The 17,145-nt window shown below is 43.3% G+C and overlaps 1 protein-coding gene across 3 annotated transcripts in view; it reads left to right on the forward strand.

The window, feature by feature from the left end:
• LOC110506546 (NEDD4 E3 ubiquitin protein ligase) overlaps window positions 1-11,991 on the forward strand; it is a 41,124-nt gene extending 29,133 nt beyond the window's left edge. For all 3 annotated transcript variants that reach the window (XM_021586248.2, XM_036963407.1, XM_021586247.2), the window contains 19 exons: window positions 1,236-1,394; window positions 1,874-1,963; window positions 2,254-2,373; window positions 4,265-4,468; window positions 6,254-6,331; window positions 6,491-6,545; window positions 6,634-6,692; window positions 6,876-6,941; window positions 7,138-7,367; window positions 7,570-7,691; window positions 7,895-7,965; window positions 8,104-8,199; window positions 8,335-8,408; window positions 8,641-8,701; window positions 8,794-8,853; window positions 8,955-9,062; window positions 9,487-9,583; window positions 9,776-9,848; window positions 9,944-11,991. In XM_021586248.2, the coding sequence (XP_021441923.2) occupies window positions 1,236-1,394; window positions 1,874-1,963; window positions 2,254-2,373; window positions 4,265-4,468; window positions 6,254-6,331; window positions 6,491-6,545; window positions 6,634-6,692; window positions 6,876-6,941; window positions 7,138-7,367; window positions 7,570-7,691; window positions 7,895-7,965; window positions 8,104-8,199; window positions 8,335-8,408; window positions 8,641-8,701; window positions 8,794-8,853; window positions 8,955-9,062; window positions 9,487-9,583; window positions 9,776-9,848; window positions 9,944-10,046 (1,926 nt within the window). In that variant the 3' untranslated portion in view covers window positions 10,047-11,991. The remainder of the gene's footprint in view (window positions 1-1,235; window positions 1,395-1,873; window positions 1,964-2,253; window positions 2,374-4,264; window positions 4,469-6,253; window positions 6,332-6,490; window positions 6,546-6,633; window positions 6,693-6,875; window positions 6,942-7,137; window positions 7,368-7,569; window positions 7,692-7,894; window positions 7,966-8,103; window positions 8,200-8,334; window positions 8,409-8,640; window positions 8,702-8,793; window positions 8,854-8,954; window positions 9,063-9,486; window positions 9,584-9,775; window positions 9,849-9,943) is intronic.
• Window positions 11,992-17,145: the final 5,154 nt, after the last annotated feature.

Consider the following 17,145-nt stretch of genomic DNA (forward strand, 5'->3'; position numbering starts at 1 on the left):
ACTGTCCGCAATAGGCTGAGAGAGGCTGGACTGAGGGCTTGTATGCCTGTTGTAAGGCAGGTCCTCACCAGACATCACCGGCAACAACGTCGCCTGTGGGCACAAGCCCATCGTCACTGGACCAGACAGGACTGTCGAAAAAGGTGCTTTACACTGACGAGTCGCGGTTTTGTCTCACCAGGGGTGATGATCGGATTCGTGTTAATCGTCGAAGGAATGAGTGTTACACTGAGGCCTGTACTCTGGAGTGGGATCGATTTGGAGATGGAGGGTCCGTCATGGTCTGGGGCGGTGTATCACAGCATCATCGGACTGAGCTTGTTGTCATTGCAGGCAATCTCAACACTGTGCGTTACAGGGAGGACATCCTCCCTCATGTGGTACCCTTCCTGTAGGCTCATCCTGACATGACCCTCCAGCATGACAATGCCACCAGCCATACTGCTCATTCTGTGCATGATCTCGTGCAAGACAGGAATGTCCGTGTTCTGCCATGGCCAGCGAAGAGCCTGGATCTCAATCCCATTGAGCACGTTTGGGACCTGTTGGATCGGAGGGTGAGGGCTAGGACCATTCCCCCCAGATATGTCCGGGAACTTGCATGTGTCTTGGTGGAAGAGTGGGTTTTCACATGCCGAACTGGCAAATCTGGTGCAGTCCATGAGGGGGAGATGCACTGCAGTTCTTATTGCAGCTGGTGGCCACACCAGATACTGACTGTTACTTTAGATTTTGACCCCGCCTTTGTTCAGGGACACATTATTCAATTTCTGTTAGTCACATGTCTGTGGAACATGTTCAGTTTTTCTCAATTGTTGAATCTTGTTATGTTCATACAAATATTTACACGTTTGCTGAAAATAAACGCAGTTGACAGTGAGGATGTTTCTTTTTTTGCTGAGTTTATAAGGACAATATCTTACGACCATGTTTTCTGGTCCTAGCCCCTCTCTTTAGAGGCTGCTAACCGAGCAAATGACTAAATGTCAGGATGGCCCTTAACAAGATCAAGTTCAGGATCAGGGTGTTCCTCAAAGTCCCACAATAAAGTTGCACTACTGAAGTCATATCACATGTCAGTTTTGTGTAATAACGTCACTCCGTGCCAGAACAAGCAGGCCAGAACTGTTTTCTTAGCTTATAGCCAGATAAGAAGACAGTGACGTAACACTATTAAGACATCCTTCAGAACAGATGGTAAACTCTTCATTTGTCTTGTTTCCTGTCTGCTCCAGAGCTGGGAAATCATGACAGAGGATGAGTCCACCTTGTACAACAGCCAGCGCTCCCCCCCTCCACCCCACTCCCCCCTGGAGTTTCACTCCTTCTGTGATGAGCTCAGTCGCCTCCAGGCCTCGGGTGCCACATCCGGCAACCGACGTACCTCCCTCCAGGTGAATAATTTACTGGCCAGCGCTGACCGGGCTCCCGTTATTAATCGACCGACACCCAAAGCCTCCTGGGGATATGCGTCCTCCACAGTTCCAAGAAGGGACTGAAACACACGTTATAGCTTGTGTTATAACAACACAGCTATAATCATTCCCTCCAGGATTTCACTGGGATTTTTTGTGATATGCAAAACATTGATTTTGCGATGTCAATTCTAACATTTTACATGGCAATATGCAAAGTTTTTATCTGTGTGGCTTGATTGAACCGTATATGTGCACAGCTGATTGGTTGGAGTTGCAAGTCCTTGCATAATATTGTTGATTTAAAAAAACATTTCAAATGCAATTGCGTAATCTTGGAGGGACTGTAATATTTTACTGTAAGACGGGTATTAGTGCCTGTCTAGAGCTGGAGAATATGTGCCTATTAACACGTGTATGGGTAATAACTGTGGTTTCTGTCGTCTTGCTCGCTTCAGCTGCAGGGCCCTTCCAGTCATTCAAGTCACTCCAGTCGCAGAGGCAGTGCCCAGACTCTGACCGTAGAGGAACACCCTGTTCATCCTGTGGTGTGTTGCATTCCCTGAATCCCCTCCGCCCTCACACACACACGCACACACACACCGAAGCACAACACTCGTGTATTACAGCAGTATTTGTGGGATAGGGTCATCTGAGCTCAGGTTTAGCATGTAAGTGTGGCTTCCATAGTTTTCCGAGATGATGCAAGGACAGTGAGAATGCAGTCATCAGGTTTGAGCATGTAGCTCAGTGATTCAGAGGAAGTTATTGTTCTATTCACTTGAGGTATTGTTGTATGGATTGTTTGATGCCTCTCTCTCTTTATGTTGTTCAATAGTTGTTAGCAACCTCAGCGGGGCTGCCTCCAGGCTGGGAGGAGAAGCAGGATAGTAAGAGCAGACCCTACTACGTTAATCACAACAGCAGGATAACCACTTGGACACGGCCACTCATCCAGGTAGGCTGCATTCCTCCTTCTTTTGCTCTCACTCTCTCAAACCACAGTGCACTGAAGAAGTATTCAAAGTCATGTGAAAAGCCAATCAGGACCTACTTAACTTGTGTAGTTCCAGTGCCTTCGGAAAGTATTTAGACCCCTTGACATTCCACATTTTGGTAGGTTACAGCCTTATTCTAAAAATGATTAAATTGTTTTTTTCCCCTCATCATTCTACACACAATATCCCATAATGACAAAGCAAAAACCGGTTTTTAGAAACTTTTGCTAATTTTATAAGAAAATACATTTACATAAGTATTCAGACCCTTACTCAGTACTTTGTTGAAGCACCTTTGGCAGCGATTACAGCATCGAGTACTCTTGGGTATGACGCTACAAGCTTGGCACACCTGTATTTGGGGAATTTCTCCCATTATTCTCTGCAGATGCTCTCAAGCTCTGTGGGGTTGGATGGAGAGCATTGCTGCACGCTATTTTCAGGTCTCCAAATATGTTTGATCGGGTTGAAGTTCCTGTTCCACTAAAGGACATTCAGAGACTTGTCCCGAAGCCCTGCGTTGTCTTGCCTGTGTGCTTAGGGTCGTTGTTGGAAGGTGAACCTTCACCCCAGTCTGAGGTCCTGAGCGCTCTGGAGCAGTTTTTCATCATGGATCTCTCTGTGCTTTTCTCCGTTTATCTTTGCCTCGATCTTGACTAGTTTCCCAGTCCTTGCCGCTGAAACACATCCCCACAGCATGACTGCCACCACGCTTCACCGTAGGGATGGTGCCAGGTTTCCTCCAGGTGTGATGCTTGACGTTCAGGCCAAACAATTCAATCTTGGTTTCATCAAACCAGAGAATCATGTTTTTCATGGTCTGAGAGTCCTTTAGGTGCCTTCTGGCAAACTCCAAGCGGGCTGTCATGTGCCTTTTACTGAGGAGTGGCTTCCGTCTGGCCACTCTACCATAAAGGCCTGATTGGTGGAGTGCTGCAGAGATGGTTATCTCTCCCATCTCCACAGAGGGACTCTAGAGCTCTGTCAGAGTGACTATCAAGGCCCTTCTCCCCCGATTGCTCAATTTGGCAGGGCAGCCAGCTCTAGGAAGAGTCTTGGTTGTTACAGACATCTTCCATTTAAGAATGATGGAGACCCAGTCGAGTCACGCGAGCGGTGTCGATAGACCCTATTCTGCAGATTACATACTGCGCATCAGTAGCCGCAGGACTAACCTCCCAACAGACTTTACAATGGGCTTTTACACCCGGCCGACATCAAGAGCCTGCGAAGTACTTATAGGAGACTTAAACCCTTTATCCGTCTGTATTACTAGCGTCACCACCAGCCGGGCGTCGGCCACTGTGTTCTTTTGGACCTTCAAATCTGCTGAAATGTTTTGGTGCCTTTACCCAGATCTGTGCCTCAATACAATCCTGTCTTGGAGCTCTACAGACAATTCCTTCGACCTCATGGCTTGGTTTTTGCTTTGACATGCACTGTCAACTGTGGGACCTTTTATATAGACAGGTGTGTGCCTTTTCAAATCATGTCCAATCAATTGAATTTACCACATGTGGACTCCAATACAGTTGTAGAAACATCTCCAGGATGATCAATGGAAATGTGATGCACCTGAGTTCAATTTCGAGTCTCATAGCAAAGGGTCTGAATACTTATGTAAATAAGGTATTTCGGTTTTCATTTTGTAGTTATGGGGCTATTGCTGAGGATAATTTTGAATTTAATCAATTATCAATTTTAGATTACGGCTGTAACGTAAAGTGGAAAAAGTCAAGGGGTCTGAATACTTTCCGAAAACACTGTAGATAATGTTGATATAGAATCCAGTCCACCCTCCTATTGAGTATACCAATAGTGTTAATCTTCATCTCTCCTTCCATGTTCCAGATAACCTCAGAGGCAGCAGCCCAGGCTCTTCTGTCCCAGAACGCCACTGTGTACCAGCCCCCCATGCTCCCTCCTGAGGGCTCCCCCCAGCACTCCCCCGGCTCACAGAGGGAGTGTGGCTTCATGCCGGCGGGCTGGGAGGTCCGCAATGCCCCAAACGGAAAACCCTTCTTCATCGACCACAACACTAAGACCACTTCCTGGGTGAGAGAGCAAGCACCTGCATACCGCCATTCTTAAAAGGACATGGAGTACCAGTCAAAAGTTTGGATACACTTACTCATTCAAGGGTTTTTCTTTATTTGTACTATTTTCTACATTGTACAGTAATTATGAAGACATCAAAACTATGAAATAACACACATGGAATCATGTAGTAACCAAAAAAGTGTAAAACAATTCAAAATATATTTTATATTTGAGATTCTTCAAAGTAGCTACCCTTTGCCATGATGACAGCTTTGCACACTCTTGGCATTCTCTCAACCAGCTTCATGAGGAATGCTTTTCCAACAGTCTTGAAGGAGTTCCCACATATGCTGAGCACTTGTTGGCTACATTTCCTTCACTCTGTGGTCTAACTCATCCCAAACCATCTCAATTGGATTGAGGTCCGGTGATTGTGGAGGCCAGGTCATCTGATGCAGCACTCCATCACTCTCGTTCTTGGTCAAATGGAGGTGTGCTTTGGAGGTGTGCTTGGAGGTGTGCTTTGGGTCATTGTCCTGTTGAAAAACAAATGTTGATCCCACTAAGTGCAAACCAGATGGGATGGCGTATCGCTGTAGAATGCTGTGGTAACATGCTGGTTAAGTGTGCCTTGAATTTTCAATATATCACTGACAGTGTCACCAGCAAAGCACCCCCACACCATCACTCCACCTCCATGCTTCACGGTGGGAACCACACATGCAGAGCTCATCCGTTCATCTATTCTGCGTCTCACAAAGACACGGAGGTTGGAACCAAAAATCGCACATTTGGACTCATCAGACCAAATGACAGATTTCCATTGCTCGTGTTTCTTGGCCCAAGTCTCTTCTTGTTATTGGTGTCCTTGAGTAGTGGTTTCTTTGCAGCAATTCGAGCATGAAGGACTGATTCATGCAGTCTCCTCTGAACAGTTGATGATGAGATGTGTCTGTTACTTGAACACTGAAGCATTTATTTGTGCTGCAATTTCTGAGGCTGGTAACTCTAATGACCTTATCCTCTGCAGCAGAGGTAACTCTGGGTCTTCCTTTCCTTTGGCGGGCCTCATGAGAGCCATTTTCATCATTGCGCTTGATGTTTTTTTCCGACTGCACTTGAAGAAACTTTCAAAGTTCTTTTAAAGTTCTTTACCTTCGTGTCTTAAAGTAATGAGGGAGTGTTGTTTTTCTTTGCTTATTTGAGCTGTTGCCATAATATGGACATTGTCTTTAGCCTTACTTGGCAATCTTCTGTAACCATCCCAACCTTGTCGCAACACAACTGATTGGCTCAAACGCATTAAGAAGTTAAGAAATTCCACAAATTAACTTTTAACAAGGCACATCTGTTAATTGAAATGCATTCCAGGTGACTACCTCATGAATCAGGTTTGAGAGAATGCCAAGAGTGTGCAAAGCTGTCATCAAGGCAAAGGGTGGCTGCTTTGAAGAATCTCAAATATTCAATATATTTTGATTTATTTACACTTTTTTGGTTACTACATGATTCCATATGTGTTATTTCATAGTTTTGATGTCTTCACTATTACTCTACAATGTAGAAAATAGTACAAATAAAGAAAAAACCTTGAATGAGTAAGTGTGTCCAAACTTTTGACTGGTACTATATATGTAGTTTTTCTTGATCAGGTCACATGATCAAGAAATACACCCAGGCCCTACCTATAGGGTCTAGTCACGCATCATCGTGGCCAGAATGTCCACTGGACAATACTGCCATTCTCACTGCTCCTTCCTGTTTGTGTGACTTATTTCCTGTTTATCTGGCTGTTAACAGGAAGACCCCAGATTGAAGATTCCTGTGCACATGAGGAGGAGACCTTCGCTAGACCCAACTGACCTCGGGCCAATGCCGGTAAGCTTTACAATGATATCATACCCAATAATAGCATTATAAGAAGGCAATTAGCAGCCCAATGTGATGAGCCTCTTAAAGTTGAAAATTGCTGAGTGAATGGTTGATTTTTAAGGGGGGAAATGGTGGGAGTAATGTTTGTGCTATCCCTTATCTTAGCCTGGCTGGGAGGAGAGGGTCCACAGTGATGGGAGGATATTCTACATAGATCACAGTATGTATGACATGTATTAAAATGTATTAAAATAGTGAAAAATGCATACGCCTACTACCAATGCTGAATAAATCTGATGTATTTTCAGATACGAAGAACACACAATGGGATGATCCCAGATTGCAAAATTCAGCCATAACTGGACCAGTAAGTACAGATTATATATTTAAAAAGCTATAGCTAGAGAGATAGAGTAATTTATGAGGAATGCAATATGACCCATTCTCTTTTTGGAGTCAGGTTCTCCAGGTTGTCCATAGAACCGCGTAATTCATCATGTGTTCATAATTGATTTCCGGTCATTGGATCTCCCATCAATGTCTATTTTAGGCTGTGCCTTACTCCAGAGACTATAAACAGAAGTATGAATACTTCCGGAAGAAGATGAAGAAACCGGTAAGCATTGTTTTTATTTCACAAATAGGCCAGATATACAGCACATTCAAACTGTAAAAGCCTATCTTGTCTTTCTTTCAATCATCCTCACAATATATTCTATGACATTTAGTCTAGCTACATCCCCTGACCTGATGTCAACTCAGCTCTTCAGTAGAAAGTCCACTCACTCAGCCTGCTCTATCTCCAATTCCAGGCTGACATCCCCAACCGCTTTGAGATGAAGCTCAGGCGGAACGCCGTGCTAGAGGACTCCTACAGACGAATCCTGTCAATCAAGAGGGCCGACTTCCTGAAGGCTCGGCTGTGGGTGGAGTTTGAGGGAGAGAAGGGCTTGGATTACGGTGGCGTGGCCAGGGAGTGGTTCTTCCTCATTTCCAAGGAGATGTTCAACCCCTATTATGGGCTGTTTGAGTATTCTGCCACGTGAGTCTATTTGAATGTGTTAGAATTCCATTTTCAGGCAAGGAAAAATGGAACATGCCCTCAATGGGGCTTGTTAGTGAATAACATCTCTGACAGCATTATGAGTAATTTTAATGATGGGATATGTTCTGGAATGGATCAGAGAAGGATTTGGATGACTTTAGAGCTGTTTTAAGTTTCTCCTCTGCCTGTTCTGTGTCAGGGACAACTACACTCTGCAGATCAACCCCAACTCAGGCCTCTGCAATGAGGACCACCTGTCCTACTTCAAGTTCATTGGCCGTGTGGCAGGCATGGCTGTCTACCATGGCAAGCTGCTGGATGGTGAGTCTCACTGCTGGGGATTTCGCTCATGAACTTTGTGTTTGGTAAAAGATCATTAATTTGTATAATCGTAGTGTTACACGAGTGTGTGTGTGTGTGTGTGTGTGTGTGTAGAGAAACTAAGAGCTGAGGACAGCTCTATGCTTGGGCCACAAGGATTAGGTGTGTGTTGAACAGATCCTGACATGTTATTTTTTTTCTAGCCTTCTTCATCAGGCCTTTCTACAAGATGATGTTGCAGAAGCCCATTACTCTACAGGACATGGAGTCTGTGGTAGGTACCTAATACTATCTAGATTACTCTCACATCTTCCCATCACCTAATCAGATAGTAGAGACATGATAAATCAGACAGCTAAAACAGCTGTGTTTCACCATAAGAGGTAATGGTGTTTGTGTGTTGTTATTTCAGGACAGTGAGTACTTCAACTCCCTGAAGTGGATATTGGAGAATGACCCGATAGACCTGGATCTGAGGTTCACCATAGACGAAGAGCTCTTTGGACAGGTGGGACCTGCTTCCTATTTGTTGTTTGGCACAAGTATTTTCTGTTCTATCTTGTGCCTATTGAGTGAAGAGAAAGTCGATGCTAGGTGGTACTCTGGTATCAGTCATGCTGACATGACATTTCCTCCTCTTTAGACACACCAGCATGAGCTGAAGCCAGGAGGATCTGAAATAGTCGTCACCGATGACAACAAGAAGGAATACATCCAGTAAGCACCAGAGCCCTCTGCTGGTAGAAAGAGGAAACACGCCTCATACACACTGCCATGTAGTGCTGTTCAGCTGGTTACCTGTTAGTGACCCAAAAGTCACGTATTTGGCCTTAGAAGGGTTTGCTAATGGACAGTGAAACCACCACCCACCACATAATGTCTGCATCATTAGATACATTTGAAATTATTTTGAATGCTTCCATTTCAAAGTAAACCTTTTCTTTGTCAGTCTTGTCATGCAGTGGAGGTTCGTGAACAGGATACTGAAGCAGATGACCGCATTCAAGGAGGTAAACACTAGGTTTTATTGAGGTGTTTTGATTGAGTTGATAAGATTGAAAGAAATGGTTGACTTATTGCTTGTTCCTCTCTCTTGTCTTAGGGATTCTATGAGTTGATACCCCAGGATCTCATCAAGATATTTGACGAGAATGAGCTGGAGGTGGGTGTCATTCCTACCACTCTGAAATGTATGCATGACTGAGAGCCTGTCTTTCCAGATCGTTGAGTGATGTTCTATCTTGTTTTTTTCTCTCTCTTTAGCTCCTGATGTGTGGCCTGGGAGACGTGGATGTGAACGACTGGAGGGAGAACACCAAGTACAAGAATGGCTACTGTCCCAACCAGCCTGTCATCCTGTGGTTCTGGAAGGTAAGATGATACTCCACCACTAGAACAGAAGCCTCTTGATTCTAGAATGTTTTTGTTAGGGATGCAGGATTGATCGGTGACCATATCGGTATCGGACGATAATTGGTCAAAAAAAATATTATGTCTATCTGTCTGATGTGGAGACAAAGGACAATGATGGAGACTGTGGTCTGTGGCGTTTTTTTTTAAGTGGGTGGGGCAATGTGAAGAAAAGGTCTTCCTATGAATTTGGCTTTAGCGTCCAAATGGTTTGAGCTATTAGCTATAATTAGCCCATTCCTGAAAGCGAGAACTCCCAGGAACGCGTTGGATATCGCTAAATATCTGATATCGGCCCAGAATTTCCACATTGGTGCAGCCTTAGTTTTTGGGTGAATTCTCAATATTCATTCCAACTATTTGAATTATATTTTGTCATTCTCAGACTGTTCTGCTGATGGATGCAGAGAAGCGTATCCGCCTGTTGCAGTTTGTGACTGGCACCTCCCGGGTCCCAATGAATGGCTTTGCAGAGCTCTACGGTGAGTCCTCTTCTCTACTTCTCTGTATTAAGACTCATTTGTATAATACAGGGTACATTCTGGTTATGTTTTTAACCATTATTTCATTACATAGATTGATATGAACTTTGAAACATGGATTCTGAGTTGCAACCTGAGGTGTTTGTATAAGATTCTCACCTCCTAATCTTGTTTTATGTTGTGAAATCGCAGGGTCTAACGGACCACAGCTGTTTACCATTGAGCAGTGGGGAACACGAGACAAACTACCCAGAGCCCACACATGGTGAGTAACTAACAATACAGCAGTTTGGCTAATAGTCCTACCTGGTTACTGCAACAAATGTGCATTTGAATTTGGTTCTGTTTTACCGTCTTCAGCTTCAACCGGCTGGACCTGCCTCCCTATGAGTCGTTTGAGGAGCTGAGGGAGAAGCTACACATCGCCATAGAGAATGCACAAGGCTTTGATGGAGTAGATTAGGGGAGTGTGTGGCCTATGGCGCAGATGTTAAAAGGGCAGTTACTGCCAGTGAACTGAGGGCTAGCACCAAGTTTTGTGCTGTAGTTCTGTTTAATGCTGATAAAACACCTAATATCCAGGTCCAGACCTGACAACTGTCTGAGAAGATGGAGAACAATCACAGACAGCAAGGTCTTTGGTGCTCCTCTCTCCTGCACAGTGGAAGGGATGGATGATGAGTGAAAGTCACTTCTTAAATCACTCTTGGTCTGTGAAGTTTACAAATAGTTTTTTTTGTGTCTCGTAAATATGTATGTATACTTAAACCAGATCTATATACAATTTATCAAATGCATTATAGCATACAGATATTATTGTTAATCTATGATAAACATTCTATCATGAGGAGATTGACATTGGACTTCGATATACATTACCGTATATACACTGGTGTCGAAAGCGTTCCACAGGGATGCTGGCCCATGACTCCAATGCTTCCCACAGTTGTGTCAAGTTGACTGGATGTATTTTGAGTGGTGGACCACGGGAAACTTGAGTGTGAAAAACCAAGCAGTGTTGCAGTTCTTGACATAAACCGGTGCGCCTGACGCCTACTACCATACCACTTTCAAAGGCACTTCAATCTTTTGTTTTGCCCATTCACCCTCTGAATGGCAGACACAATCCTTGTCTCGAGGCTTAAAAATCCTTCTTTAACCTGTCTCCTCCTCCTCCACTGATTGAAGTGGATTTAACAAGTGACATCCATAAGGGATCATAGCTTTCAGCTGGATTCACCTGGTCAGTCTATGTAATGGAAAGAGCAGGTGTTTTCTTCCTGTTTTGTACAATCAGTGTATGTGTACGCAATTGACAGTGAATGCAGTTTTGTATAGCTTACTGAGGAAATCACAGACTCCACATTAGACTCCATTGAAAAACCATGTTGCCATTGCTTTCTCATTCTTGCACACACACTTGCAAAATATTTCCTCTGCTGTTTTTTTATTCAGTGATGGATGTATTCTTTTTTTATTCCGCTATTCCAGGGCTCTCAACCCTGTTCCTGGAGCGCTACCCTCCCGTAGGTTTTCACCTCAAACCCCAGTTGTAACTAATTAACATAATCAGGAGCACTAGATTAAGGTTGGACTGAACCTATAGGACAGTAGGTCTCCAGAAACAGGGTTGGAGATCCCTGCTCTATTCATGGGTGTTATAGAGCAGTATAATACTCTATTTTTAGGAGTACATGTATTTTTTTCAAATTGCTCTATGTAATATCTCTATTGAATTAATATCAAGAAATTGATATGGTCAATTCTCAAAGATTTCTGCGAATGTCTTTTTGCCTTTGATTTTCTTGAGGGAATTGACTGTACATATGCAGTGGAGTGCTCTATCAAAGAATGTATTGTATGAATGATAGAAAACATATGTTTACACGCTGGTATGTTTACAGATTGTTGATGAAGGAAAATATGATGGGCTTTTTCATTTCTCTTAAATCAAAATGTTATACTTGTGCTTTTATAAGGTAAAGCACTTTGTTTAAATGGTTTTAAAAGTCTTAGTGTCTTGATCTTTGCCAAACTACCAATTTCAGAATGCATACGTTGAGTATGATTTCATGCCAAAATCCTCTGCTTTTAAGTGTACATTTGACTTGAGTACATTTTACTTGCCAAGGAAGAAAAAAGTGCATTCTTTCCTTTCACTGGTAATTAAGACTTACATTACAAATGAAGGCATTGTAATTTATCATAGAATTTGATCATCCAAATCGTTTGACATGTTCTTATCCTTTTAGTTGAATGGATATATTGTTAACATCCGATACTCTATAATTCATTATTTTTAAGAGATACTTAATTTATATATTATGTCAGAACTGTCATTCTGACAACTGTAAGTGGATTTTCTATCAATGTTTTAATGAAATAAAACTTCTGTATCTTGATGAAAACATGTTTTGATTACATGCCAAAGTAAATGGCAGCATATTTAGAAAAACAAATGCATGGAAAATACCACCTAATATTCTCCTTTCATATTATACTGAACAAGAATATAAACACAACATGTAAAATGTTGGTCCCATGATTCATGAGCTGAAATTAAAGATCCCAGAAATGTGCCATACACACAAAAAGCATATTTCTCTCAAATGTTGGGTACAAATTAGTTTACATCCCTGTTAATGAGCATTTCTCCTTTGCCAAGGTAATCCAGCCACCTGACAGGTGTGGCATATCAAGAAGCTGATTAAACAGCTTGATAATTACACAGGTGCACCTTGTGCTGGGGACAATTAAAGGCCACTCTAAAATGTGCAGTTTTGTCACAACACAATGCCACATATTTTGAGGGATTTCAAGTTTTGAGGGAGAGTGTAATTGGCATGCTGACTGTAGGAATGTCCACCAGAGTTGTTGCCAGAGAATGTAATGTTAATTTCTCTACCATAAGCCCCCTCCGTCATTTTAGAGAATTTGGCAGTAGATCCAACCGGCCTCACAACCGCAAACCGCGTATAACCCATGCCAGCCCAGGACTTCCATATTCGGCTTCTTTACCTGCGGGATCATCTGAGACAAGTCACACGGACAGTTGATGGAACTGAGGAGTTTGCATGTCTGTAATAAAGGCCTTTTGTGGGGGGTAATAAAGGCCTATGCCCACCCATGGCTGCGCCCCTGCCCAGTCGTGAAATCCATTGATTAGGGCCTAATGAATTTATTTCAATTGACAGATTTCCTTAAATGAGCTGTAACTCAGTAAAATCATTGATATTGTTGCATGGTGCGTTTATATTTTTGTTCAGTATAGTTGTTTGATATCTACAACCCAGAGAATTACTTTTATTCTGCACTTTTTGATGACAGTATTTGTCTGTTTTAAGACTAGTTAATTTCTCAAGACATCAAATCAAATGTATTTATATAGCCCTTTTTACATCAGCTGATATCTCAAAAGTGCTGTACAGAAACCCATCCTAAACCCCAAACAGCAAGCAATGCAGGTGTAGAAGCACGGTGGCTAGGAAAAACTCCCTAGAAAGGCCAAAACCTAGGAAGAAACCTAGAGAGGAACCAGGCTATGAGGGGTGGCCAGTCCTCTTCTGGCTGTGCCGGGTGGAGATTATAACAACATGGCCAAGATGTTCAAATGTTCATAAATGACCAGCATGGTCAAATAATGATAATCACAGTAGTTGTAGAGGGTGCAGCAAGTCAGCACCTCAGGAGTAAATGTCAGTTGGCTTTTCATAGCTGATCATTAAGAGTATCTCTACCGCTCCTGCTGTCTCCAGAGAGTTGAAAAAAGCAGGTCTGGGACAGGTAGCACGTCCGGTGAACAGGTCAGGATTCCATAGCTGCAGGCAGAACAGCTGAAACTCGAGCAGCAGCACGGCCAGGTGGACTAGGGACAGCAAGGAGTCATCATGCCAGGTAGTCCTGAGGCATGGTCCTAGGGCTCAGGTCCTCTGAGAGAATTAGAGAGAGCATACTTAAATTCACACCGGATAAGACAGGAGAAATACTCCAGATATAACAAACTGACCCTAGCCCCCCGACACATAAACTACTTTTGAGACAGGAGGGGTCAGGAGACACTGTGGCCCCATCCGATGATACCCCCGGACAGGGCCAAACAGGAAGGATATAACCCCACCCACTTTGCCAAAGCACAGCCCCCACACCACTAGAGGGATATCTTCAACCACCAACTTACCATCCTGAGACAAGGCTGAGTATAGCCCACAAAGATCTCCGCCACGGCACAACCCAAGGGGGGCGCCAACCCAGACAGGAAGATCACGTCACTGACTCAATCCACTCAAGTGACGCACCCCTCTTAGGGACGGCATGAAAGAGCACCAGTAAGCCAGTGACTCAGCCCCTGTAATAGGGTTAGAGGCAGAGAATCCCAGTGGAGAGAGGGGAACCGGCCAGGCAGAGACAGCAAGGGCGGTTCGTTGCTCCAGAGCCTTTCCGTTCACCTTCACACTCCTGGACCAGACTACACTCAATCATATGACCCACTGAAGAGATGAGTCTTCAGTAAAGACTTAAAGGTTGAGACCGAGTCTGCGTCTCTCACATGGGTAGTAGGCAGACCATTCCATAAAAATGGAGCTCTATAGGAGAAAGCCCTGCCTCCAGCTGTTTGCTAAGAAATTCTAGGGACAATTGGGAGGCCTGTGTCTTGTGACCGTAGCGTTCGTGTAGGTATGTACGGCAGGACCAAATCAGAAAGATAGGTAGGAGCAAGCCCATGTAATGCTTTGTAGGTCAGCAGTAAAACCTTGAAATCAGCCCTTACCTTTACAGGAAGCCAGTGTAGGGAGGCTAGCACTGGAGTAATATGATCTAATTTTTTGGTTCTCGTCAGGATTCTAGCAGCCGTATTTAGCACTAACTGAAGTTTATTTAGTGCTTTATCCGGGTAGCCGGAAAGTAAAGCATTGCAGTAGTCTAACCTAGAAGTGACAAAAGCATGGATTAATTTTTCTGCATCATTTTTGGACAGAAAGTTTCTGATTTTTGCAATGTTACGTAGATGGAAAAAAGCTGTCCTTGAAATGGTCTTGATATGTTCTTCAAAAGAGAGATCAGGGTCCAGAGTAACGCCGAGGTCCTTCACAGTTTTATTTGAGACTACTGTACAACCATTAAGATTAATTGTCCGATTCAACAGAAGAGCTCTTTGTTTCTTGGGACCTAGAACAAGCATCTCTGTTTTGTCCGGGTTTAAAAGTAGAAAGTTTGCAGCCATCCACTTCCTTATGTCTGAAACACATGCTTCTAGCGAGGGCAACTGTGGGGCTTCACCATGTTTCATTGAAATGTACAGCTGTGTGTCATCCGCATAGCAGTGAAAGTTAACATTATGTTTTCGAATGACATCCCCAAGAGGTAAAATATATAGTGAAAACAATAGTGGTCCTAAAACGGAACCTTGAGGAACACCAAAATTTACAGTTGATTTGTCAGAGGACAAACCATTCACAGAGACAAACTGATATCTTTCCGACAGATAAGATCTAAACCAGGCCAGAACTTGTCCGTGTAGACCAATTTGGGTTTCCAATCTCTCCAAAAGAATGTGGTGATGGATGGTATCAAAAGGAGCACTAAGGTCTAGGAGCACGAGGACAGATGCAGAGCCTCAGGCTGACGCCATTAAAAGGTAATTTACCACCTTCACAAGTGCAGTCTCAGTGCTATGATGGGGTCTAAAACCAGACTGAAGAATTTCGTATACATTGTTTGTCTTCAGGAAGGCAGTGAGTTGCTGCGCAACAGCCTTTTCTAAATTTTTTGAGAGGAAGATTCGATATAGGCCGATAGTTTTTTATATTTTCTCGGTCAAGGTTTGGCTTTTTCAAGAGAGGCTTTATTACTGCCACTTTTAGTGAGTTTGGTACACATCCGGTGGATAGAGAGCCGTTTATTATGTTCAACATAGGAGGGCCAAGCACAGAAAGCAGCTCTTTCAGTAGTTTAGTTGGAATAGGGTCCAGTATGCAGCTTGAAGGTTTAGAGGCCATGATTATTTTCATCGTGTCAAGAGATATAGTACTAAAACACTTGAGCGTCTCTCTTGATCCTAGGTCCTGGCAGAGTGGTGCAGAACAACTGAGCTTTGAAGGAATGCGCAGATTTAAAGAGTCCGTAATTTGCTTTCTAATAATCATGATCTTTTCCTCAAAGAAGTTCATGAATTTATCACTGCTGAAGTGAAAGCCATCCTCTCTTGGGGAATGCTGCTTTTTAGTTAGCTTTGCGACAGTATCAAAAAAGAATTTCGGATTGTTCTTATTTTCCTCAATTAAGTTAGAAAAATAGGATAATCGAGCAGCAGTAAGGGCTCTTCGGTACTGCACGGTACTGTCTTTCCAAGCTAGTCGGAAGACTTCCAGTTTGGTGTGGCGCCATTTCCGTTCCAATTTTCTGGAAGCTTGCTTCAGAGCTCGGGTATTTTATGTGTACCAGGGAGCTAGTTTCTTATGATAAATGTTTTTAGTTTTTAGGGGTGCAACTGCATCTAGGGTATTGCGCAAGGTTAAATTGAGTTCCTCAGTTAGGTGGTTAACTGATTTTTGTCCTCTGGCGTCCTTGGGTAGACAGAGGGAATCTGGAAGGACATCAAGGAATCTTTGTGTTGTCTGTGAATTTATAGGACGACTTTTGATGTTCCTTGGTTGGGGTCTGAGCAGATTATTTGTTGCAATTGCAAACGTAATAAAATGGTGGTCCGATAGTCCAGGATTATGAGGAAAAACATTAATATCCACAACATTTATTCCAGGGGACAAAACTAGGTCCAGAGTATGATTGTGACAGTGAGTGGGTCCAGAGACAAGTTGGACAAAACCCATATACTCTATAGTATCCCTCTCTATCATGTTCATCTCTATCATAATTTAAGGACCGACGCCGGAGATGAGAAGCAGGTACGGGGAGTCAAATATTTAATTGTGAACAAGACAGGAACAGCTTCAGCACACTGGTAAACAAGGACAGATGACTTTCAATGCAGAAACAGGGAACAGAGAGTGGAACCCGACAGATATGGGGAAGGTAATGACAGAGGTGATTAGGTCCAGGTGAGAACAATAATCGCTGACCTGCAAGATGGGGGAAGGCAGGTGTGAGTAATGATGATGACAGAAGCGATCAATGCTGGGGAGCTTGGCGCCCTCGACAGACGGGGGAAGATAGGTAGCAGGAGTGAATTCCCCTCTATCATATTCCTCTCCAACATTTTCCCTCTATCATAATCCCTCTATCATATTAATTAAATATATCACATTCCTCTCTATCATTTTCCCCTCTATCATATTCCTCTCTTTGATTTTCCGCTCTATCAAATTCCTTCTATCATACTACCCTCTATAATTTGTACTATACATCATAATCCCCTCTATCATATTCCTGTCTGTCACGAGTGACTAGGTGTGTGAGGAAGAATCAGGCGCAGAGAGCAGAGAGTTCCACAGGAAGAAGTGCACTTTAATTCGGGACCAAAAGCAATGCCCACAACACAGGGCGCGGAAAAATATGGACCAACACAAAACACAGGGTACCAGGTCCAGAGCACGAACACACCTAAT

This window comes from Oncorhynchus mykiss, chromosome 26 (assembly GCF_013265735.2).
Source record: "Oncorhynchus mykiss isolate Arlee chromosome 26, USDA_OmykA_1.1, whole genome shotgun sequence".
Taxonomy (NCBI): domain Eukaryota; kingdom Metazoa; phylum Chordata; class Actinopteri; order Salmoniformes; family Salmonidae; genus Oncorhynchus; species Oncorhynchus mykiss.